At 43.7% G+C, this 26,965-nt stretch overlaps 1 protein-coding gene across 1 annotated transcript in view; it reads right to left on the reverse strand.

Moving 5' to 3' along the window:
- grin2ba (glutamate receptor, ionotropic, N-methyl D-aspartate 2B, genome duplicate a) overlaps nt 1–26,494 on the reverse strand; it is a 139,006-nt gene extending 112,512 nt beyond the window's left edge. The window contains exons 1-4 of the mRNA XM_074695756.1: nt 25,570–26,494; nt 23,967–24,356; nt 19,535–19,638; nt 16,101–16,208 (exon numbers count right to left, since the gene is read on the reverse strand). Coding sequence (XP_074551857.1) covers nt 16,101–16,127 — 27 coding nt within the window. The 5' untranslated portion in view covers nt 16,128–16,208; nt 19,535–19,638; nt 23,967–24,356; nt 25,570–26,494. The remainder of the gene's footprint in view (nt 1–16,100; nt 16,209–19,534; nt 19,639–23,966; nt 24,357–25,569) is intronic.
- Between the last annotated feature and the right edge of the window lie 471 nt (nt 26,495–26,965).

Consider the following 26,965-nt stretch of genomic DNA (forward strand, 5'->3'; position numbering starts at 1 on the left):
ATAGATCTATATATGTTTTTTAGGAATGGATCGAAGAGCTGCACACTGAAAGGCAAAGAGCCTTTTTTACAACCTTTTGATAAGAAAAGCATGTCATGTTTCATGCCAACTTTAACCCAAGTGTTGACACTTTGTGCGTCTGCTCTTGGACTTTATTTAAGATAGACTAATCATGTCGCTTCCCCTGATTACAGCACAGTGTTTAGTGGCCTCCTTAATGAATTAACACAGTTATGAGGATGTGATGATAAAACTGCAGCTGGCCTGCAGCCACAGCTCTAAGAGGCTGTTTACAGGAAGAAAATGTGAAATGAAAGGAGTGAAAAGTTCTTCATATCCTCATGAGTCAGTTATTATCAAGTTTGGTTGCTTCAGTCTGCTGTAGGTGCTGCAGAGGAGTTTCAAGAGGATGCAGCACCTACAACAACACTTGGGGTGTTAAATATTGCCCCCAGTTGGACGGAGAACAATGCAGACCTGCTGCCCTGAGCTCCTAGCAGCTGTTCCTGGCAGCATCCAGGCCAAGGAGCTGCAGAGGGAGCTCACATCCCATCCAAAAACACTCCCACAGGACACATTACGACATCACGGGAAGAGTAAGAGCCCAGAATCACTCCGACAACTCAGCGGACGGACAGACACGGTCCCCGAGTGAAGTGTTCACTCATCCTTCCTGGAGATGTGGCAGCTGCTGAGCGAATGAAAGCGCCTGCAGCTGTTTGATGATGTGCTTGTCCAGCAGCTGGGGGAGTCAGACACAGAGATAATGCACTGTCCACACACACAAAAACACACACACACACACACACACATACAGTCACGGAGCTTGGGTCAGAGCAGAGTGAGCACAGACTCTCCTCGTCTGTTCTCGTCCAGATTGTGTCTTTGTGTAACGTTCTATCAGGTGTTTATTTCCCTGGATCTGCTTCTCTACAGACTGAAACACAACCAGATTGACGAATGTGTTTTGACATCACTCTGGGAGATAAGCACTCGGTCTGGAGGATCTCTCCCAGGGACACGTTTCTATTTACACCTCCTCTGCCGTGCAGGGGAGACGCTTAATCTTTTCCATGATTTGTGGCTTCAACTCCAAAATCCCTCTCCTCTCCTCTTTCTGTTCGTCTCCTTCTGTCCTCACTTCCCACTCTTCCTCTCCCATCCACAGCCCTTTGTGAAACATCTCCACAGCGGCGTCCAGCGACACATTGTCCGCTGAGAAGGCAAAGCCTGGGATAGGAGGAGTGACCCTCATGCCAATAACAGCGCTGTAATCACTTTAAATGTGTTTTATTGTCAGCTTTTTACAGATTAGAGCCTCAATAATCTCCATCCATCTCATCCCAAGCTGTTATTTTTGGCACCAGGATTCTGCTTTTCTGGATTAGTAGGTGTGCTGCTGGGTTTTTTTTTCCCCCTCCCTTTGTGGAGCGCAGTGTGTTTACATGTACTGCGAGGAACAACACAGCTGTATGGGGAGGTTTCTGCATCATTCATTGTGGAGGGGAAAGTAATCTCAAGTGGTTGTTGTGCTGCATCAGTTTCCAAAAAAGCAGCTCCTGAAATCCGGCGTGGCTGCACGCTCAGAATCTGCCTCTTGAAGTGGAAATCAACATTTCATGGGTGTGCTGGGAAACATCAAAACCCTGCACCCAAATATGCTTAAAGCAACAACAAGGACTAATCCCACACTGTGGAGTGTGTGCGTTTGTGTGTGTGTGTGTGTGTGTGTGTGTGTGTGTGTGTGTGTACACACCAAGGAACCTGCAGACAGAAAGGACAAAGTGTGGACACACAGGAGACTTGTCTCTTTCTCTCTGCCCACTTCCTCTCATCGTCTTACAGACGCTGTAATTACAGGCCTACACACACCGTCCTGTCACTTAAAGCCGTCCACTTAAAGTTGATGTAAAATCCCCCCAACCCGTAATCTTCTGATTCATCCACCTCGGCAAACATGGAGCAGGAAAGCTGCTGAATCTCCCCCGGCTGAATCCTGACTGATGACTTTCATTTTCAGCTATCAATTCTGCTGCTAATTTTACTCTGTCCAATTAATTCAGGTGTTGGTGCTCAGGCCGGCCCTGGTTTGAAGCAGCCTCAGGATGTTTCTCTTTAAGATAGCTGCTGTGAAAATCTCCAGCTTCATTTCTCCTGGTTTTGTTTTTCTGCCTGATCATCACTTTTTTCTTGCAGACGTAGGTTCTGTCACGCCTGTCTTTCTGCCAGTGCTGCACGCCAAGCGCCTCTCTCCCAGCCGCGGGACGATGATGAGGCTCCCCACAGGGATAATGACATCCACAAGCGCCTCTCCAACGGATGTCCCCCAGATTTAATCCCACCCGACGCTCAGCCCGAGAGAGACGGCAGCAGCACTGCACACTGACGAGACACAGGCAGCAGACACAGAGACGCAAAGAGACAGAGACAGAGAGCTGGGCAGGACAGGAAGAGGAGCAAACTCAGCCACAGGTGGACACCTGAGACACCTGAGACAGCTTCTCCCGGAAGTCTCTGCATCAAAGTACAGATAACAACATCGTCTGGATGAAAGCAGCTTTTTGAAGCATCTGTTAAAAACAGAGGAGCCGTTTTTCTCCTCCTCGTGTCCACAGTGAGGTCAGCAGCCTCACAGAGACACACCTACAGCAAGACGCTCAAGGTCACAAAGACACTCAAGAAGTTAAAGATCAGGGTTCACAGTCCTCTAAAGTCCACTGGATGATGCTAGCAGCAAAGCATGGTCCTGCAGGGATCAATGAGGCAGATAAACGGACAGATGATTGTACAGACAGAGGATGAGTGAGGTGCCTGCAAACTGAAAACAGAGTCTAATGTTTTATTTTAATGATAAATGATTCTCATATCTCTTAACGCACTAACCCTGCCTCTGAATCCAGAATCTGGACCTTTAAAGTAACTCCACGCTTCAGTGTTTCACTGATGCATCCTCTCCAAACACTGATAAATATTCATGCATGTAAATGAAGGTGCATGGAGGCATACGTGGCCCTGACAGTCGGGAGCATGTGTTTGAGATGATCTGACTCCTGCTTGGGTCAAGAGACCTCCAGAGCCTCCACACGCCCATCACGACTACCCTCAGGACTCCATTCGGAGCGCAACAGTCTCAGCCTGAGGGAGCCACTCCGGTACCTTCAATTAGCAGCTCATTATCATTCATGAGTTTGTTTGTGCAAAGCTGTAAGATTGAGTTTCAGCGAGTCCTTCGCGCTGCTGATGGAGCACACAGAGAGGCAGCGGCGGTGGCGGTGGCAGCTCTGCTTCCATGCTCCATTGGGCTAATTTCTGCTCCGTGGAGACCGGGCTCAGACCCGTATCTCCTCAGGACAGTGTCAGTGAAGTTGCACGACATGCAGAGGTCATAAATTTGCAATAGGGCCCCTTGAAGGAGACAAGCTGCTAAGCCTCCACCTGTGTTCTACTGAAGAGGACCTCTTAGACTCCATGTTCTGCCTATAAATATATTCATGGAGTTAGAGTTTAAACCTTTATTTGACAGAATAACGCTTCTGCTGCTGCTGTTGCAGCCTCAGTCTTTATGTACAGAGTCAAATCTGGAGCTGCCCTCTTTGTTTATCTCTGTTTCTCATCCAGAGTAAGCGGTGGACAAATCCTTTGTGTGGCTGCCTTCAGAATAAACCCCCTCTGCCGGACTGTGAGGAGGCATTTTGGTTTGTAGTAATTAGTGAAAATTACCCTTTAAGAGGTTAGAAATGTTGAGCATGTTGACTTCTTTTAACCGTCTCATCTCAAACAGGTGGTTTAGCTGTATATTTCCTCTGTGTTATATGTTATTGATGATTTTGGGAGCTCTGATTTGGAAGGCAGATTTGCCTTATACAACGAAACAAACAGGATCTAAATAAGATGCTTTAGTGGGTAGAAAAGAAGCGTTTTCATGAAGAAAGATGCTTTCATAATGGACTTTTCTTCCTAAATAGTTCAGACGTACTTTGTTTTGGTGGAGCAGTTCCTGAACTTTTTACTGACATGGCTTCTGGCATTTTGACACTTTTAACTGGTTAACAAACTATCAGAAACTGCACAAGTCACAATCACATGAAAAGTACAGAAAATTGTCAATCCAGATGTTAAAAGACATAAATGAATCTTGAATTGTTTGTACAGAGTAAAATAATCAGCAGGTTGGATAAAAAATGTTCTGGTTAAGTTTCTTGTAACAAGACGTTATTTAGATGTCGTTTTTGTCTTTATATCTTGAAATGAGACCGTCTGGACTTGAGGCAAAGATTAAATCTAATGATACATAAACACTTGATAAGATCTCACTTTTTTCAGTGCAGATGTCCAAAAATACTGGAATCAGAATCAGGAATTGATCAAGCAGCAACCTCCAGTCTAAGAATATGAGACAATGCGGAAATGCTAAAATCTGCTGTTTCTCAAGTGTTTGCTTGAGGCTGGCTCCAGAAGTACCAGAAGTCACATACACACCAAGCCAAAAAAAGCCATTACAAAGCAGAAATTAACCCATTTACAGCCAGGTTCAAAAAACGTCTCCTGTCTGAGTCGCTAATTTTACTGTCGGCACACCTTTTTTCTAACTCGGCCCTTCAGAGGATATTAAGATCGCAAGCTCGCCCAAACAGAGGCACAGCTCAGGTCACGTGATCGACAAGCGCCCTTTGGCTGTACACGAAGCCCTTGCCACTGCCAATATGGCTGCTATAGCCAATGTGCTTCATTTTCTGTTTCAGAAACAGACGGGTGACGTCGGAGAGACTACATCCATGTTTTATACAGTCTATGGAATTGGTTAAATCGAAAGTAACCAACCAGCAGACATATCTAGGAAAAATCTTTGCACTGATCACAAAGAAAAAATCCAAGTCACATTTTTTTATTAAGGGTGAATTTTAACCGTAATGTTTGGTTCTTGTTTGACAGATCCTGCATCCTTCATGGTCCCGCTTTTCTCTGTTTTTCTGGATTGTCCAACCCAACAGTATTTCCCACATGTTGCAAAATGATTAAAGGCAGACACAATCCAGAACTCTGATCCAGAATTGGTTTTTATTGAATAATAATGTGTAATGAAGCTATTTGTCGAAGAAAGCAATGCTCTGAGTATGTTAGAGTCAAATCAGAACAAACTGGGAGCAGCCTCCTCAAAGAAAAAGTCTCCATCCAGGTCTAACATTTCTCTTTCCTTTCTTTTCTTAAAACCAGCAGACAAAGCTCTCCTCTCTGTGTCCCATCATTACAGCTCTCTCCTCTCCACGTCTGCAGCCTCATCCGACCCAGAAACAGCTCCATCCACTTGTTGTGACATGATTAAAGGAGTGGTAGTGGTTGTAAACAGGCCCACTGGCCCGTGTTTTGGTCCTGCTGGCTCTTTTTGTGATATAATGGTGTTGACCCCGGTGGCGCCTGAGCCTCCATATTTAGTTATTAAATTCATGCAACCACTAAGCTGCTCTGCTATTCACCACCGAGACAACCTGGGCACAGGCGAGGCCGGCTGAGACTCTCTCAATGTGAGACGGAAAAAACTGAGGAGCACCAAGAAAGAGAGAGGGAGGCAGAGAAGGGAGGAGGAGGAGTGAGCCCTGTATATTTTATTCAGAGGCGGCGGAGTACAATTCATAATCTGATTCACAGTTTTAATTAAAAAGTAGCCTTATAGCGCCGCTGGTAACATCTTGATTTATGGAGACCCAACCACAGGCGCCCATCCACCAGAGAGAAAGAGAGAAAGAGTCCACAGAGGAGGAGGAGGAGAGGGAAGAGCCTCATATCTACAGGCCGGTGTACATCCTGACGTCAGTATCACTGATATAACCCACTGATTTTAGACTCACAGTAAAGTTTCTATCTCTATCTGGAAAGAAACGAACATGTGTTCACATATTACGCACAGTTTGTTTCATTTCATTTCATTTCAACATTTGTCTCATTTCTGTGCATCACGTTGCCGAAAGCATAACGCAGCCTTCAGTGTGCCTCACAGCCCAGTGCTCTGAGACGTGTCTATTAGGGCTGAAAAATTAACTGAATTGAAACTGACGTAGAAATGTAATAGAATATAATTTTCAAATTTCAAGGCTGCTATTTAGAAATAAATAAAAAATCAAGTACGCAGACCTGGAGGGATAATAGTAACTTGTAGTCGATCTTCCTTAGAACCAGCAAAAGTAAGTATGCTGTTTTCCTAAAAAAAATAAAAACAATGAGCTACAGAGATCTGTACAGTAGATTGATTGTGGCTAGCAGAGCTCTACCCCGTGTTTACTTTATTCTGTATGGTTAGTTACTCTTACTGACAGCTGGAGTTCATTTTATTGACTCTCAAGTTTGAACAGATCACTGCAGAATAACTCCTGCATGTGGGTTAGAATGAACATTATCACAAACAGCTTAACCTGAGTTTTAGCCTTTAGCTCGTGTTTTGGCCTTTAGCTCGTGTTTTAGCCTTTAGCTCGTGTTTTAGCCTTTAGCTTGTGTTTTAGTTTTTAACCAGCATGGTGTTTTAGCCTTTAGCCCATGTTTTCGCCTTTAGCTTGTGTTTTAGTTTTTAACCAGCATGGTGTTTTAGCCTTTAGCCCATTTTTTAGCCTTTAGCTTGTGTTTTAGTTTTTAGCCAGCATGGTGTTTTAGCCTTTAGCTCATGTTTTAGCCTTTAGCGTTTTCAGCAGAGAAAGACGCAGATCTATCTTCTCACTACAAAACTTTGTCAGCTGGCCTGGTGTAGTCATAGAGACTTCAATATGCAGTTATCAATCCAGTCCTGTCAGACCTGATCAAGAAGCTAAGAAGCAGTGTTTAGAAATAACTTATTTTGTTGCAGATAAACTCATATGAAGTTGTGGATTACAGAATCAGGCATATATTTAGAAGGGACACTTCTTCAAGACCACTTATAAAGTCCTCACAGGGACTTTAATTCACCAAGCCCATAATATATAATGACAGTTAAATCATCACTGTCACTGTAAAAACAGAAAAAAAATAAATGCAAACTATACATTTCATGACAACCTCCAGCTACAGCTCTCTATTTTTTTTTCTGCAACAAAAAAAATGCAGTTCTTTAAGCATCCAGTACAGACTGGCAGCAGAAACACCAAAAAACCATGTACACACCTATTCAGAAAGCCAATCTTTACAGCAGAAATAAACATGTTCACAGCCTGACCCAAAACATTTCAAACACATACACAGTGAACCACAGTGATTCTTCTTCAATTCACTCGAGTCTGTCTGATCTTTTAGGACATCTATCTGCCTCAAACTTTTAGGGACCATCAGAGGGCTCTGCTCCAGCTCAGTGTGTTGACCTCTGACCTCACACTAAAAATAGAAATAAAGATAAAGAGGTGGAGGTGAGGATGTTGGCTCCAGTGTAAAAGTCTTTAGGAAAACAGCCAGCGCTGCAAATCTGAGCGCGGCTGATAGAATTTGCTTTGGTCTGACAGTAATGTTACGTTTATGACGGCTCCTTGGTTTAAATCACCACCGTAACACAATCCCCTGATACACCCCGGTTTTAATTAAAGCTCCGCAAGAAAGAAGGGGGGAAGAGACACTAAGAGGAAGGCAGGGAGGAGAAGAAGGAGATGACAAAGGTGATGAAGGGAGGAGAGGAAACAGGAGGAGTGATCACAGCTCGCCCTGCTTTAGTTTAACCCCTTTTTATTTACAATGTCTCACTGCAGTGTGTGTGTGTGTGTATGTGTATGTGTGTGTGTGTGTGTGTGTGTGTGTGTGTGTGTGTGTTATTGCCTTCTTCTGTACTCTCCTATTCTTCGTCACTCTCCCTGATTGATTTTTTTTTCAGCTCGCTCACAATCCCGACAGATGCTGCAGTGAAAGAAAAAACATGCTTACACACACTCAACATGAGCACTGACCAATCACACACACACACACACACACACACACACACACACACACACACACACACACACACACACACACACACACACACACACACAAACTCACACATACACGCAGATGTTTCTGTGACAAAACTTTATGCAATATTTCTTGTACATGAGAAATGATACCAGAAAAAAAAACAAATAAAAAATTTACACGTACGCACACACACTCCACAAAGAGAGGGAGAAGGCCAGTACAGTGAGGTAAGCCCTGAAGCCCTGACTGGCTTTGCGCTAAGTGGTTAAGGGGCCCAGTCCCAACCCACCAGTACCAGGAAAAAGACAGAGAGTGCAGAGTCACACATAAATACAACATGTTCACAGTTGAGTGACTACTGTAAAATGAGTACCTTTGGTTGGGAGAAAGACAACCAGACCCACCATAATCTAACAGGAGCACCAATTCAAATAGCAGCATACAACCTGTGTAAATGTGCAGCAAACTTCAGACACAATGAAATAAAAAAACAACGAAAACATGAACATATACAGAAAGAACAGTTAGACATAACAGTATATCATTTTAAATGCATATATATCACTGTGTTTCCCCACCTGTTTGCTTCTTATTCAACAGTGACATAATTTGAATCAACAGATTTTTGTGATCTTGGAAAACAGACGTTGCTTGTTCCATAGATTTCAATTCCAAATAGACCCACTGCTAGACATTGTGTAAAATTAATATTAAATAATGTGAAAATCTTTGACACTCAACCAAAATGTCTGTACTTTTGGGCAGTGCCAATGTAAATGCATAAGAGTACCCATCATCCCCATAGACTGTATATAGAGTGGACAGCGTGGCTCCGCCATTTACCATTGTACGGTTTTGAAGCCAAAATACCCCGTCACAGGCGCAGCCACTGAAGCAGCTGTGCAGCCAGAGTCTGCGCAGTAGAGACTGTGAGGGATTCTGGGAGAATCTGAGTGGAACTGGGTGACAAAAATGATGTATTTTTTTTCTTTCAAGAGTCTAATCACTTCTTGACTCTACCTCCTGACATAATTTACAATCCCCCAAAAAATTACACAAAAATGGCAGCTGTCAATCATTGTTAAACGTGACGTAAAGCCTCGTTTTTAACCTTGTATAACTACCAAAAATGAAACTTCTCAGAAAAAAAGAGGACTTGAATACAAGACAGCCAAATGGTATCTTCAAATCACTGCAACTATCAGGCGTGAGAAACATTTCTACGAGGAGTATTAATTTTTAAAAGTTTGACCACAGCCCATCTGGAATGGCTGGAAAGCCAGATTTTTTAACCTATACTGCAGCCAGCCACCAGGGGGAGCAGTTTTTTTGTGGCGACCTCACTTCGAGCCAAGCAAGATGACCATTTTTTGTACAGTCTCTGATCACCCCACACCCATGCTAACAATTACTGGAAACATTACAGTTCTTTTTCTTAAGTTTATGTAGAGTAATGTAGGATCCATTCAAAATCTCTATTTGTATTAATTTTTACCTTACACATTTAGAGAGATAATTTGAGCGATTCAAAATCGCTTCCCACTGCTTTGCTGTAAGATGTAGACCTAAATCTCTCTCCCATCACTATATATGATGGACTTCAAATGTAAATAATGGAAGGTATCCAAGTTGTTTCGGCCAAATTTTACCCTAAGTTCATGAAAACTGCACATCTCCATTACAACTGAGTATGTGGCCCAGCTCAGTGACATTTTTATCTAACCATATATCATTGCTAATCAGTTTCCCGCCAGCCGTAAATAATGAATTTTTCCATGTAAGACAGGAGGGCAAGGATAGACCATTAATTTTCAGTTGTTTATGTATTGTATAAAATAGCAGGGTTTTTATATGCTAAATAATATGTGTACGCATCTGGTACCCCTAGTCCACCCTTCTTTAAAGGGACAGACAATCTTTTTAGACTAATTCTTGTTTTTTTTTTTTTTATCTTTCCATAGAAACAAAGAAAATAATATATTAATCTCTTTGAATCATTTCTGAGGGATTTCTAAGGGGAAAGCAGAAAAAAATAAAAGTTAATTTAGGGGGCACATTCATTTTAAGCACCTCTGCCCTCTCCCACAATGATAATGGTAAGTTTGTCTATTTATTCAAATCGTCCTTCACAGTTTTTCATAATTTGGGACCGTTCAACTGAAAAACTCTGTGACATGGAAATGCAATGTTGTCTTTGACAAAACATAATGCTATAAAAGAGTCACACTCAGAGGAAACACTACAAAGCAAGAGCTTTACTGAAAAGTGGATTTAAATCAAGCATGTAATCTTCTGCAGAAACAGATTATAGATCTCTGTTTGGTTACACAAGGAGGAACAGGCACGGCTGTTAATAACATGACTATTAAATGCAAAACATACTGAAAATATTTAGTGAAGGAGAAAAGTCCTCCAATTTAACTACAACTGTTTTTCAAGTCCTTTAAAAGTTGTCTGCAGCGAGGAGGCATCACACTTCACCGTACTTTACATCTATCTGTCCTCAAACCTCTGCGCTCTGCTCTCTCCTTTCTGTAAAATCATGTTCTTATTGTCATTGTTGTTGCACACTCTTGCATACAGGTGATAACACCAGTGAGTCTTTGCCACAGATTACTGGAGATCACAGGATGTATAAACAGATCCTGCACGGCAGATCCTCACCTCACTCGCTCTGGTAAGTTCACGCTGCACACATGTACTCATGAAAATATTCTAGAAATGAGGAGAAAACTCCACGTCCCCTCGACACACACATGCTCAATCCTCCTCCTCTCACACACACACAGTCACGCTATACGCAGATGAGAGCTTACGCTGCTCTGTGAAACCACAGACGTATCTTCTGTCCCCCTGAGGCCGGTGGTGCTTCATAAAAGATATCAGACACTTTGGCAGCAGTTACTGATAATGTCAGAGGGCAGGTTTGTCTTGACAGATGATAAAATTGCTGCAGAGTTAAAATGAAATAAACCATCATCCTAGAGTCAAAGCAGAGCTGGGCCTCCTCTCTCCACACGTCAGACTCCTGAATGTCTTCCTGCTCGTTGTTTCCTCTCATTCTCACTCATCAGAGCTCTTCCTCTCACCATAGCACCACAATAAGAACTGCTTCTTACACGTCTGCCCGGCCCTGATAACACCTCAGAGGGGTTTATGGTCAGCACATGTTTGAGTCACAACAGCTTGGTTCTCCGGCTGAGTGCTCGTTCTGGCTGCGGACGTCCTGTAGACCCAGCAGCCTGGGACTCTTCAGGTCCATTGCCTCTCCTCCCTCCACTGACTCTTATTAACATTAAGTGTAATGGAGCGTCTCAGTGAGTCAGTCAGGCGTGGTGCATGTATCTACCATCATTTTCCTGCTGCTGCTTTAAACTGTTTGCTTTTTATGACTCTAATGAGGGAATAAAGAAATCTCTGCTCCTACACAGACTCACTTTGCATGTTTATAACTAACTTCATGTCTCGTGGAGTCTTTCTGTTTCTTCATCCTCTTCCAGGTTTCTCAGCTTTTTTCTTTGCTTTTTGGGAAACTAATCTGCAGTTTTGGGCATGCAAGAATGACATAAAACACTGCATGGCCAAATACTATGAGCCTGAGGTGTGGCAACAATAAAAGGAGAAGAGCACAGAGAGTCAGAGTTATTGTTCACCTGAGAGGAGTCAGAATAAACAATGACGGCAGAAAGACGTAGAGCTCAACTTCAGACACACTGAGGTGGCCTTTAAACAATCTGCTAACAGGAAGCATCAGAAGTCTCTGAATGAACATCTGATAAAACCTGATTAAGTAGACTTACTGATTTAAGAAACCTGAAGTGATATACTTCAGTTTCCTTCCCTGCTGCATCCTCTGCTCAGAGTTTTCCCAGAATCCCTCCAGAGTTTGCAGAGATATTTGAGAGACAACCAACACAGCGCCACATTTCCATCAAGTGACAGTGTGCGGAAATCGATCCATAATTCATCCATAGCTACAAAACCTCGGGTGGAAAGAAACGTTTGTCAGGAGTTTTCACAATCGAGCAGTCGGAGCGCTTGCAGCGTTTTCAATACTTCTGAAAGTTGGGCTCCGGCTTTAGGGAATCAATGCAAGATGCGAACGGGAACAATCGACTAAATGGGCAGAAGAGAGTAAACGGCTGCATGAGAGCTGCAGCGTCTTCAGGTGCAGCCGGTTTAATCAGGAACACTTTGACAAACCTATTATGTTTGGATCTCTGACAACAGTTCACTTCACAATCTCCTCGCTCTGCCTTTGTCTCTCTGTAGGGAGGGAGGTGTTACAGCATCGCTCCGTTCATTACAAGACAGAGGAGCACACAACACCTCTTCACTTTCTCCATTCCCACCTCCTTTCTCTCTCCCTCTCTCTGCGGCCTGGCGCCACATTTCATGGCTCTGACAGAACACGGATGAGGTCCCTCAGAGAGACATTAGCTCCCCATCGGGAGTTCTTCTGCTGAGCTCCCTGGGGGCATTTTTCCTTAACACAACCCAATCAATAACTTTTAACATTATCTGCTGAGAGGAAGAGGCAGAGAGAGTCAAAGAGAGGCAGAGAGAGGCTGCAGGAGCTCCAGGCTGAGGCCCAGAGCCTGCAAGGCAGTGGTCAGGGCAGAGCTGTGCCCAGGGCGAGGTGAGTGAGGTGAGCATGATCTGTGACAGCTCTGTGGAGTAACGTCACAGAGTCAGAGTATTTACAGACATCTCTGGACAGTGATAACAACAAATCTACATCCTCCAGGTCTCCTTGAAGAGTGTGTGTGTGTGTGTGTGTGTGTGTGTGTGTGTGTGTGTGTGTGTGTGTGTGTGTGTGTGTGTGTGTGTGTGTGTGAGAGCTCTTTTATTTTTGTTGTTTAAAAACACACCCTGAATCATCTTTTTCATACGTGTGCAGCAGTAATAACACAGGGGGCGTCTCTCAGTCCTGGTTCTGTGGGAGAATAAATCCTTTTTCTGCCGCAGACTGATTTATGGTCGGGCTCAGTCTTCATAATGGGAAAGAAAAGTGCAGCTAAGTGGAGCGGAGAGGAGGAAAAAGAAGCTTGAACGTTATGACTTCAATGAAACTTCTGCACAAGCAGACATTCATCAAGCTGTGCTGTTAGTGCGGCGTTAATCAGAGCTCTGACACAGGTGGTGTTATCAGAAACCAAAGAGAGGAGAGAGCTCGAACGCAGAGTCTGTGTGAGCAAACGGAGGAAAAGAAACAGTCTACTGATCAGAAATAGCTCAATAATAACTCAATAATCCACATTTCACTGTTTTAAAGCTTCCTTCCTGCTTTAATCCTCAGCTTCAGCTTCATTCAGAGAAGAAACAGAGAATACTGCAATCCTGCAACCCCCCACCAACTCTGCATCAGGTGTTTCCTGTCGATCGTGTGTCTGTGGAAAGATGCTGACCTGTGGCTTACAAACACACACACACACACACACACACACACACACACACACACACACACACACACGCACACACACAAATCATTCTGCTGCTTCAGCCACACAACCTCTAGGCGAAAACAAGACGTCAGCTGATCCGATGCAGGCTTCATGTGCAGAAGATCTGAGATTGATCACAAACTAAAAACCTGCTTAAAATCATTTCACCTCTTTTTTTCTGATTTTCTTGTTTTTCCCACTAAATTGGTTTTTGATAACATTTCGAGGACGAAGTCTGAACAACAGTTCGTCACACTTTTCATCTTCCAGGTTGACTAACAGACCATAAAAAGACAATTCCCCGAACTCCAACATGTTGCTGAGATTTGTGTTATTTAACACTCAGGTATAACACATTGAGACATGTCTGCAGCCATCTTTACATTAATAATCTACACGCTTCCTCTGAAAACTTTTCAGGCTTTTTCTTTCACACTATTTTCAGAGGGAAAATAAAGATGCACACTACAAAAAGTTTGATGTGACGACACAAAGCTTGTGTATTATGACCTTATAGTTCCCCTCAGACGCTCAGAGCTCGGAGTTCAGTCTATAAAAATCAGAAAACTGGGCCAAGCTCCAAATTCTGACAAAAATGAAGATGTGACGTTTCCCCTGGGGTGATCAATCAATCAATTCATCGATAAAAAGACGTTTGAACGGTTTTACTTCCTCAGCCTTAGATAAATCCAGCTGCTGGAACACAAACAGGGACTCCACCTGAAGCCTCCTCACAGCAGCATCTGATCACACGCCAGAAAATAACAGATGCCACCAAAGCAAATGTTGGAAGTGCAGCGCTCAGCTAATGATGGGCACTGCAGGCTCTTTCCAGGTGACTTATGTGAGCGCTCCGCAGCGGAGACCGACCTGACTGAAGCTCTATTGATCAGCTGTTTTGCAACTGGATTGATGCCGGCATGTTCTCAGGTCAGGTTTTAACATGTGGGCCTTCACTTAAATATCGTAAATATTACATGAACCAATTAGACTGAGACTTAAACCCAAGCTATTCTATCACAGAGGTTAATCTGATAGTTGGACTCATCACCTGATGAAGATTTATTTAAATGAGTCTGAGATAAACCCAGACCCTGCTGAGCTCGTCTGATGCCAGAATAGAATTGACAAAAATTAGAAAAAGCGCATTCAAACACATATCTGCACACACCCTCTCTTCTTTTTCCTCTCCTTCATCAAAAAGCCTCCAAACTCCCCGACTCCTCACTCTGCTCCAGTTTTCAGTGGGTGCATTCGAAGGGGAAAATAAAGAGCCACTGTGTGCAGAAAGATTGGTGTCACTTCTGAAGTTTTAACCCCAAATATGCACACATGAGGAGGAGCTGGGTCTGCTCAACAGCACGCTCGGAGGAAGACAACCACAGAAAGCTGCTGTGTCTTCCTCTCTCTGCAGGAGGGGGAAGGTGATCCATCTGCTTTAACCTGCGTCCTCTCTCCTCCGGCAGCGTACAGCTCGGGGTGTGGATGGAGACGTGGGCTCCAAACAAGACTCTGCTGATAATTGGATTGGACTGAAAAATTAGTGCCTGACTTAATTAATGGCGCTGAGTGGTGCTGATATAATTAGGGGGGTAAAATTGCATTTCGGTTAGGTAAACACGAGTTGGAGATAAAGCTTTTAGAGCCTCCTGGAGCATTATTATTCTAATGTGTCTCCATTTGAAGCAGCTTTTTTCTGTAAGCGAGGGAGACAGCAGCGGGCCTATTAAACTAATAATCTGTAACTGTAAAGTATGAATGCTCTGTTTTCAAAGAAAGGTGGAGTGGGGCTCTTAATAGATTCAGCACCTCCATTAATTCATTTATATGCTAATGTTTTATGACGTAAGGGCGCATGAGACGATCTGCAGCGTCAGCAGCAGCTGAGGCAGCTTTGTGACTTTCAGCGAGCGACAGACGGCCGCGGCGGAGGCTGAGGCACTTTATTACAGAGCTGCAGCGTCGCTATGCTGTTGCTGCTGACTGAGGAAGACCCCCTCCTCCCTCTGAAACAGCCTTAAAAAAAAGAGTGAAAAAAAAACAAGAGGAAATTTAGTTTCTCTCTCCTCTCGTCTCCTCTGCAGCACTGCTCAGTCTCTTACACGTCACGGCTGATTTACGGAGCGAGGGATGAGATGAAAAACAGGAAAAGGGAGAAAGAAAAAAGTGAAACGTGGAGAAGAAACTCTGTGGAGTGAGGAGATGAATGTACGAGGAGACGATGAAATGTGCTGATATGATAATGGCCTCTCATGGGCCCTCGTGGCAAAATACATTTTCTCTGCGTAATTTGGTGCTGAGGCACAGAGAGAGAGTTATGTCTGCTTTTATCTTATCACACAAAATACACTCACACACTCCTCCTTCACATACACAGTCGATGATGAGGACGCTTCACACATCTGCCACAAAAACCTCATTGGACAAATCCTTTAATTGCCTGATCAATGCCTGCAGAGCCATGTAAATGAGCCGGGAGTCGATAGGAGCTGGGTCAGGTTTGCAGCTGATCAAAGTGCAAAGTGTGCTAAAACGCAGAGATTGAACCATCCGTCTCCACCTCGAACCCTCAGCCTGACCCTCCAGCAAATCTGGCAAAGCAAATAAAGTCTGCAGAAGTTAGCAGCCATCCATCAGCCAGCTCCTGAAGAGGAAACACACTCTGAGAGGCTCCAAACACACCCAGGAGACACAAGCCTCTCTCTTCAGGGACTACAGCAGGAGACTGAGCAGCGAGCGTGGATGTGGGCTTACCTTGTGTTTTGCCAGCCAAAGTCTCATCCCAGCGTCTCAGAAGAAGCATGATGGTACAGCCTGGGACTCCTCTCTCCCTCTCATAGCCTCAGACTGAGGGAGGCTCAACTGCAGCCAACACAGGAGAAAAGACAACATGACTATCGATTGTTTGCACAGACTGTCTCCTAAAGGTGTGTGCAGACCAAACGGGGAGAGGAAAAGCATGATGGGAAAATATCCTGCATGCATCGGCAAAAGAAACACATTAACTCTTCATTTAACATCAAATATCGGACATAAACCAAGATAAAAGCAGTGCAGGAATACGAAAATTGCAGTTCCTTGAATGTCCACTTGAGGCAGGCTGCAAAAGTCAAGAAAAGTCCATTAAAGGTCGGATTAAAAAAACCTGGTTGTAGCCTTGCATGAAAACAGCTTGAGTCTCTGCACAGAGGTTGAGTTAAATTTATTATTTATGATTATGTTAAGGATTAGGGTTGAGCAAAATAAACAGCTGATTTCACTGACAGGTGGGCTCACCTCAGCTCCACTCCCCTAGCATTTCAAGAATAACCAGTTAGCAGGAGTTAGCATCTACATTTGCTGTACATTGACACCTGTCGGACACTTCCTGTCCACCATCCCTCCTTTGTGCTCAGGCAAAACTAATCACCTGGAATAATAATCTCACCACTCAGAGATCATGAACACAAAGATGAGTTTGAATAAACTCAGAGTTGAGTTTATTGCAGCTCTGGGAGTAAACTAGTCCTGCATCACGTTCGGGTGTGGCTTCTTCCGCTGTGCTCGGTGGAATAAAAGTGTTTTAGCCGTCATGATTAATTGAACAACTCTTCTCTTGTAGGAACGCCTCACAATGTGTGAGTGAGCAGCTCTGTCGGAGCAAAATAGAGATGTTCTTGATCGAGGAGGTGAGATTATAGAAACGAGGTGATGTTGATGAGCATTTATCTCCTCTGACATCATAATCCTTCATTCAGAGGCTGACAAGGACAAACGTGCTGCAAAAGCCTCAATGGCTTCTTTTGGGAGGGACGAGCTGAACAATGAGAGGCAAAAACATAACCATGACTTCATAAACAAACTCATGTAAAAACAGAAAATGTGTAAAGGGAGAAGTCTACAAAGAAAGAAAGAGGCTGAACAAAGCAAAACAAACTAACCACAATGACACGGAGCAAAGACAAAATCACACAAATGAAGAAAAGTAATGCATCACAGCAAAGGTCCTCCAAACCTGCTGGGGGCGCCAAGTGGACTTGGATTTGAAGTGAAACAAGGTGATTTACGAAGGATCTACGGACCCCTTTACAGCTCTACACATTTTGGCTACAGAAGTTCTACAAAATACAACACTTTGAAAAGCAACACAAAGAAGATAAAGGTCCCATATTGTGTAAAAATCTCTTAAGTGTTTGAGTGAAATTTGTGGGTCTTTGGCTTTCCTCCCAGCCCACAAAATGTGATATTTAATGACAAATCCTGTAATTGGTAGTGCTTGTGAATGTAAAATCCTGACCTAAAACGAGCTGTTTGGATTTTGGGGATTTGACGCCGTCAGTGATTCCCTTTTTTGACCAATCAGGAACAAGTCTGACCTGATTGGCCCACTGGAGCAGATACCCCCCAAACCCCCTCCCCACCCACTCCCCTCCCCGCTGCTGGAGAGATTTCTCTCCAGCAGCGGGGAGGAGAATGCCAAAGTTGAAGAGCCATTTCTGCTCTGTTTTTGGCCGTAAAGAGCTACATAGTTCCATGCACAAGCTTCCCATCTCGGAACAAGACAAGACTAAGTGGCTAGAGTTCATTTATCAAGGAAATGTTCCAGCTACACTCAGTAAAACTGTACATGTGTGTGCTAGTCACTTCACGGCCGACTGCTTTTCCAACTTTGAACAGTACAACAGAGGGCTAGCGAATAGACTGGCCCTGAATCCAGGTGCATTACCAACCATCTGCCAACATACCTCAGACCCTGGAAATGTGAGTATTTTAAATGCTGTGTGCTGTGGAGCAGATGTAAGAGCTTTTCCTCAGTGTTCCCCCCTGTCTCTGTGTTAGCTTCAGGATGCTAACTTTAGCTGCGGTTAGCCTGTTGTTCTAGTCTGTAATGTTACGGTAAACGAGCTTCGCTGTTTTCTAAACATTGTGCACTCAGAGCTTGTGGCGCTGCTCTCAGTGATGCTGAAGAGCGGGGCGGTATCAGCGGTGGCTCATTTACATATGAAGGCCACGCCCACTAAATCAGAGCGTTCTGAACAGAGGGGCTATAAGAGCCTGGAAACAATGCTGCTGTGCTTGATTTATTGGCTTTTTGGACCAAAACATGTTACTACCATTTCATGAAGACATCAAGGATCCATATTAAAATGCAGAAAAGGAGAAGAATATGGGACCTTTAACCACCAAAAAAAAATGCAAACTATGCCTAAAAAAACTCACTTTGATGGTATAAGACTTCCAGCTAGTGGACATATTATCAGTGGATTAATCCAGTTTATACACCAAAGAGGAGCTCAAACACACAGGTCACTCTGTGTTAACAACTACATTACCTGTTTACATGTTTACATGTTCTGAAAGTCAAATACAAAGACGTAAACTTGTGTCAATAAAGCAGAAAACCTCCCAAACCAAAGACCATCACACAGACCGCTGAGTCTGAGTCTGCTCTAAACCTACCAAAATAATCATGATGATTTAGTTTTTAGGATTGGTGATGATCATAGTTTATGGTCTGACAATATACTGTAGTTGAACTGTGAACATGAAATTTGTTTCTTCTATTCATTATTTAAACTTCTTATTATTAATTACTTTCCATAATGAGTCCTAAAAGTCATATTTGGTCATTATCTCGGTGTGACCCTGTTAACTGGTGACTGTCAGCTGTGTACACCCCTCAAAACTGTCTTTAGGTAGACATAACGACATATCAGATGAGTTAGTTCTTATACTATAATAAAAAATAACTAAGGATGCGTTTAACGACTCTTTTAGCCGCTGTAACCACAACATTAACTGACACATTCAGCTGAGGGTCTCCAGTTAGCATGGTCACCCTTTACTCCATAACACTGGTTGCAGAATTCTGCAGAGCTCGAGTCCACAATGGAAAATCCATTCTGTCAACCACCCACAGAACAATCAGACAAGTTTTGATTTAGAGCTAAAACTCATCTGAATGAGCAGAGCTTAATGTCACTTCTGTTGCCAAAACATGCACACATCTGTTTGTTACTATAGGTTGTAAAGGGGTCTACAGGCCTAAACAGAGAGCCAGAGTCTTATGATGTCTGCTTCATGTCACCATATTTGTGCTTTTGGATGAACGCATGTTTTAGATTTGCTTTGTTCCTCTGTGTGGAGATTCTGCGTTTGTGCCGCTCCCAGAGCAGGGTGTGAAGGAGGCATCCGAATCAGGTACTCACAGCAGTTTTAGGTAAAATCCTTGAGGAGCAGCTTCACTTCTCTTCTCCTCTTCGCTCCTCTGCAGAGACGTCTGGCGTTGCTTGTTTTTCTGACGTCTGCCAGTCTGTTATTGTGGAGGGAACAGGGAGGACAGAGGGTTAGAGGCAGGTCACCGTCAGCCAGACTCCAATAAAACCACACCGAGCTCTGGCAAGGAGCGCTATCTCCAGCCTGCCTCCCTCTGAATGCCTGAATAAGATTAAACGAGGAGGATTTAGAATCTTTAAAATCTGTGTAAAGCTTTCTGTGTTATCATTTACAAGCAAAATCCAACCAGTTAGACAAAAACAATGCGTCTGCCTCCTTAATTGGCTTAAATGCATCTTATATTCTCTTCAGCAAACTCTGAGTGTGTGTGTGTGTGTGTGTGTGTGTGTGTGTGTGTGTGTGTGTGTGTGTGTGTGTGTGTGTGTGTGTGTGTGTGTGTGTGTGTGTGTGTGTGTGTGTGTGTTTTGGGAAGAAACAGCCCGGTTTGAAGAGAATCCAGCCTAGTGTGATAAATTATACATCCCCTCCAAATGTACTGTAGAGCTAAACTGTCTCTACAGTGTGTGCTGGATCAGAGGAATAATAAACAGCTTCTATTAATCCAGATAATACACCACTCATATATGACAAACACACACACACACACATACACACAAGTCCATGACAGAGTGTGTGTCCAGGGTGAGAGTGTGTGTCCCATTCTTTAGGTAAATGAATGATTAATTGGAATATGTGGATGAATAATAAAAAAGTCTCTGCGGGGTAACAGATTGCACCTTTCATATTTAATAAAGTGATGGTCCCTCACACACAACGTACACACACTCCCTGCAAACATGTAATCTGAAGCAAACACACCCGTCACAGGAATAGACGTTGTCACACTCTGACACACACACACACATACACACACACACACACACAGGGGCGAACGTGGAGTAGAAACATCAAAGACGGCCTTCCCCACTATCCTGAAACGCCCAGGCTGCGTTAGCATGTCTCCTAGCTTACTCTAATCCCACAGAGGGACCCAAATGTTGCTCTTCTTCCCGCTCTGCGCTGCGTACGCTCATCCTTCCTCATGGACAATGTCTGTGTCGATACGAGTCGTCCTAATCAGCTCAGATGAATTATTGAGTAGCCTTTTTATATCAGATCATGACCCATATTCTGCTGGCTTGAAGTGAATGTGCTTCCAATAAAATATGATGTACTTTTTAAGTCGTCCCACATAGGCTCCTCACTCGCTCTGCAGATCCAGACTGAAGAAAGACAGACGCGCCATCCACAACAAACGGAAACTTTCAGATTTGACCTGAGGTGTTAAGACTACACACTTAATTCACATGTTGAAGTTAGCATACGCCTAAAATATTAGTTCAACTAGCAGTGCTAGCTTTAACAGATGATACCTGTTTCTACCTCAAATACCAATGCCAGCATCTTCTTTATCCTCAAGCGTCAATATCTGCCTCCAGAATAAATGTCAGTATCTGTATATTCACGTTATCAATCACAGTTTCGGTCGCAAATATTTATACCTATTTTTGTAATAGCCCACGGTATCAATGCCAGTATCAATATCTGCATCTGATATCAAGCCCAGTATCAGTGAATGATTCTGACATCAACAGCTCTGTCAGTATCTGCCTCTAATATTGAGTCCTGTATCAGTATCTGTTCACAACATCAATCCTACTATCAGTAACTGCTTCCAACATCGATCCTAGTATCAGTACTGGCCTCAATATAAAAACCAGGTTATGTTTCCTTTGATAAAAAAAAAACAATCAATCAGTAAATAAATAACAGCTATATAGCTTATTCATATTACTGAGACTACCTGTATCTGCTTGAAATAGAAATATCAGTAGCTGTATCCAAAGCAAAGCCATTATACGTGATAATGATAAGCAATATCTGTATCAGTATCGGTATAAAATACCTGTATTGGAATTAGCCCATTATATCAATACCAGTAAAATCAGTCACAGCAGATATGGTGTAGATATCTGACTATGAGATCAAAAATCTGTCCCAAATATCAATCTCAGTATCAGAACATGATTTGAACATTGATAGCTGTACCTGAATCTGATAATGAAACTATTTTAGAGAAAAAAAATACATAACTACTGGGATTTTTTTGTTTCACGATTTTTCAAATCAGGAGAAAAATCAGAAATTTTATTTTTCTCAATTAAATCCTTCATTTTTTTCTTAGTTCATAGGCTGATATCAACACCGGTATCAAACTTCAATGACAGTAACAATAACAGCTTCTACCTCTGATATGAGGACTAATACCAGAGTTTTGGTGAAGATGGATACAGAAACTATCGGCCTCTGTAGAAACACCAGAATCAGCAAAACCAAACATCTGCATCTGCACCCAATATCGACACCTGTATCAGTATTGTTCTCCTGGAACAATAAAGTTTCTGGCTCTTGACCTAATAACAATACCAGTCGATTTACGATATTGGATTTAATATCGATATCAGTAACAATACCGGTCAGGTCAATACCAGCCTGCCTCATGGGTATTCAATGTTACAATCTGCAAATAAACTCAGAAACTAGCATCACTGAGCTGATTTCAGGTTAATGATCATGTGACATTAAACCCACTCATAAAGATCTGTTGCTTATCGACCGTTAATAGAGTCTGGGTATTGAAAACTGGCGCAAAAATATCTAAACGTTTTGTGTCAACAAAATATTTCTGTGTGACTCGTGAAGGCAGACACAGGAGTTGTACCGTGGTGTCATTAGGAAGCACACACGGAGAGAGAAAGAGAACCAGTGGGAAGAGAGGGAAGGATTATGAATCTCCTCAGCCCCTGCTGTCTCCTCTCCTGGCCTGTTTATCAATGACGCCTGCAAACACGGCGCCTCTGAAATCTCTTAAGCTCCATTTGGAGACTTCTGGCAGACTTCTTCTTCACCCAAGCTGCTGGCATCAAACCGCTCTCTGACACTCCAAACGGACAGGTGGCCTTGGCCTCTGGTCATCGAATACAGCTGATTTACAGCTTGATAAGATGCATCTGCAGTATTTACACTATCAGAGTTCATTATCAGAGTGAGACACAGAGACAGGCTCTAACTACGACGTCTCTTTTGGCAGGAAGAATTGTTTCTGATCCAAAATGGGCTGCCGCTCTCAGAGGTGACTCTGGAATCAAACCAGCAAATGTTTGCTTTTTGTGCACGGTCCAGAACGATAAAATGCACCATCACTTCCATGTTTGCATGAAAGGGATGTTTCCAGATCATAGATTTCTGGTCCAACACCAAAAGAGGAATAAAACACAATCAGGATCCTCGGCTAACTTTTCTCAGATCTCCCTGCAGAGCGAGCCCCTCAGTGAGCTTGGTCTCACTCCAAACTCCCTCGATGGCTCAAAATAACAATCATATCCCAGCAAGAAGCGTGTTACCCCTCTTTATAAAAACTAACAGCTCTTATTCCTCTGATTATTTCAGCACTAAGGCGTCTGAGTGTCAGGACCGTCCATTTTACAGCTCAGAGAGGAGCTTCAGGGTCACATGTGTGCCGAGAGCGGCAGCAGCAGCATGGGTAATAGTCCCGGGTTATGAGAGCAGGTCCCAGGTGGGCCCCAGGTATGTAGCTATAACCTTGACTCTGAGCACACACACACACACACACACACACACACACACACACACACACACACACACACACACACACACACACACACGCTGTAAATCCAAACTGGAGTCAGCTGAATGATAGGAAAGTTAATCAGAGAAAAGGGGTCAATCGCTGCGGCTGCACCTGTGATGGATGGATGGATGGATGAGGAGTCTGCAGGCGTGTGGAGGTGAAAGTGCTGCAAACACACACACAAACACACTTCAGATTTCACACTAACACACTGACAAAACTGGAGAGATCTACTAAGTCCAGAAAACTGTGTTTCTTTAGCACATCAGAATAAATGCGTTAAAAAGAAAAGGTTGATTTGGTGTGTGTTGCTTTTTGGAGATTACTTTATTGATCTAACTATAAAGTCCTCACACACACTCTCACATACACACACACACTCCTGGGCTTTAAATAAGAGTGTGAAGCAGCACTCGGCAGGTGATTTGATGAGCAGAAGTGGCCTCTCCTTCAGGTGGAGAGCACCTGATCCATTTTTCTATTATCAGACACCATCAGAGCTGAGCGTGTGACCTCAAATCACACGACTAAAGACAGATTTAAAGCTCTGAGAGAAGAGAGACGGTGCAGAGAAATCAATTTAAATTTATCTCACACACACACACACACACACACACACACACACATGCAGAAACAGCAGCTACACAGAGAAAGGTTCAGTCAAAGATCATCGTCCATGCAAGAGTTAGTGTGGATTAAAGCTCTGTACTCACCTATTCAAATCTTAACATTAAAATACTGATTTAATGGGTTTGGGAGGCCGGAGGGATTGTAAGAATCACGGCTAACACATCAACTAACAGACAAAGAAGTTTCTTGAGTCTTTAATCCGCGTTAGTGAAATCCCGTTACCGTTCAATAGTTGGAAAAAGAAATATTGAAATCAGCATCAGTCCGTTAGAAAAAGACGTCAAAAAGAGAGTCCAGAATTAGGACAGTTTTTAATAACTGATTATCTTTTTTTCATTAGGGGTCGAATCCAGGATTTAAAGGGTAATTCCACAGGAAAACGGCTAAATCCAGTTTATGAGGGCGGCAGCTGGTCAAAAGTCCCACTTCCCATCATTATCTTCAGGCTCTGACGAGGAGAGGCATTAAGTCTCCTTCAGGAAAAAGGTGGAAATATAAACAAAGGAGATGGACAAAGAAATGAGTTGTGTGGTTTGCTTCACTTTGCTATGCATCTGTCTACTGCTCTGACACACACTCACACACGCACACACACCAAATTATTCAGGGTCTTTGCAGTCAGCTAAATTCTTCCGAGCCTCTTTAGGTGCTATATTCCTGAAATGCAAAGGATTATTCATGAATAATCTGCCCACCCCCCTCCTCTTTGTATTTCACTGAGAGGAGGTGATGAGTGAACGTCACCCAGATGCAAAATAAGGAGCGACTCCTCTCTGATGCAAGCCAGTCGGTGACGTGTGAGCGGTAGGACAAAACAAAATGGAACGAGAAGTAAATCAATAAGAGAAGGATGGGAGTGATGGAGAGAGATAGAGGGGAGGAGGAATGAGGAGATGAAAGAGAGTCAGGCTTCAAGCAAAAGTTGAAAAAAGTGATGGTGGAAGAAAAAAAGGGAGAAAATCCTCGGCCTGCTTTTTTTATAGTCCATTCTCTTTGGGTGCTCGTGTCTGTCTGAGAGAGTGAGGAGGGGACAGGGAGAGAGGGTGAGGAAGAGAGAAAGAGATGGAGTGGGGGAGAAGGCGGCAGGAGGAGTGTGTAAACACAGATGACACCCAGACAGAATGGACAGGAGCCGGCCTGGAGATCCGCTTCAACTACAGAGCTCATGAATCAGGCCTTGGCTCAGTGTGACCTTCACCTGATAAACACCAGAGAGGAAGATGAGGAGACGTGAACGCACCTCCACCCAGAAACAGAATTTATTACAGTTTGGACGAAAAACAGACACAAAGAGGGGCAATGAGTGACAAAGGAGCTGTTTGAGGCACTTTAATGGAGATGCAGACTTTTGGATGAGGAAGCAGTGGAGATGTGGGCACTGTGTGTGTGCTTGATGAGTCACTGTGGCTGAAGAGACGAAAACAAAGTGAGAAAACACAGATTAGAGTCTGCAGGAGGGGAGAAATGTGAGGATGACACGGCATGAGGAGAGAATCAGCTGAGTGCAGAATGGGAGGGGGATTCACCGTGTACCAGAGCCAGATTACAGCCCCCAGTGTGTGTGTGTGAGTGGGTGTATGTGTGTGTGTGTGTGTGTTTAATGCATGTGCACCCCACACCATACACCTCGCATACACAGAAAAGGAACAAAGACTGAGACAGACACTAAACACTAAATAGACCTACCTATGGTTAGAATTAAGAATCGGCCAAAAAAGATGCATAGGATGGAGGGAGGAAAAAAGAGAAGGAGGGAATAGGAAATAGGAAAAAGGTACAAAAGTGAAAAGGCATAAATAGAAAAGACAAGTTCAAATGTCTGGACTAGAGGTTTGTAAAGTAAGGAACTGAAAACACAGGTGGAGTCAAAAAGTAGCCAAAGTTAAGGGTGGACGGTGAGCGGAGTGGAGAGGGGAGGAGGCGAGGGGAGGCAGGGGAGGGAGGGGGGAGCGTGGGCTGCACAGGGATGGAAACGGCTGGAAGTGGAAGCAATGGAGAGGGAAGGGAGGATGAATGAAGGGGAGAAAAAAAAGAGAATAAAAGGGGGTAAAAAAAATCCCCCTCCCCTTTCTCTTTCTCTTTTTCTCTGTCTCTCTGCCTCTCTCCCCCCTCCTTGTCTGGCTCATAAATAGAAGAAATTGTTGACCAGGTAAATGGCGAAATAGATGAGAAGACAGAGGACCGAGAGAGCAAGCAAATGAAAAGGTAAAGCACCTCCCAGCAGCGCGATGAGGAAAAAAAAGAACAAAAAACGAAAGATAAAAGCAAATACTCCAGTGGCCTCCGTCGTCTCCAGACTGAGAGCGGAAGGGGGGATTGGCTGCTGCCAGTTGTTCCCCTTCCCTGGCTGCCTTCTGCTTTCTTCTGTCTCTCCTCCCAAAAAACACTTCCCATCCAGATGACAAAACGCCACACACACGTCCGCTCCTCTCCTCCTCTCCCTCAACTCTGCTCTGACGCCTCGGGCCACTCACACAGGTTGGACATTGTTGCAGCGGAGACTCAAAGTATCACCAGTGATGCCCGGTGGGAGGAAAAAAAAGGCATCAGGCTCTGCTGCTAGTCAAGCTCTGGCTGCTTCATGAGCGAGGATACTGAGCTCTGTCTCCCCTCTCCCGCCCATCCCTGCGAAAAGATGGGAGGAAGGGAGGTGGGCCCACACGCTGCATTAGTATTCATTGAAAGAGTGAGAGAGATAGAGGAAGAGAGGAGGGGGAGAGAGAGCTGGCTTCCAACAAATGTCGAGGAACCAAACCGGTGTGTGAGACTGATAAGAGGCTGGCTCCCCCTTGAGGCCAACATGGATCCACAGCCTATCAACTGGAAACACTGAGATTGAGGGGCTGAAGCGACCCCTCTGAGGTCATGTGACCTCTGCAGTGTGAAACTATAACTCATCCATTTGAAGAGTGTGACACTAACTACACAAGGTTTCTGGATTTCACAATAAACTCATGATCTGAGCATGCTCAGAGTCAGACATCAGGGTTGATACTGATTCTGATGTGAGAAATAATTCACTCCTAATCCATTTTTATCACTGCTGGATACTATTTTTATTCTTAATGAATTCCCTCCCTAG

This window comes from Halichoeres trimaculatus, unplaced genomic scaffold (assembly GCF_033239565.1).
Source record: "Halichoeres trimaculatus isolate MK-OKI-2021-1 unplaced genomic scaffold, fHalTri1.1 fHalTri1_scaffold_20, whole genome shotgun sequence".
NCBI classification, from domain to species: Eukaryota; Metazoa; Chordata; class Actinopteri; order Labriformes; family Labridae; genus Halichoeres; species Halichoeres trimaculatus.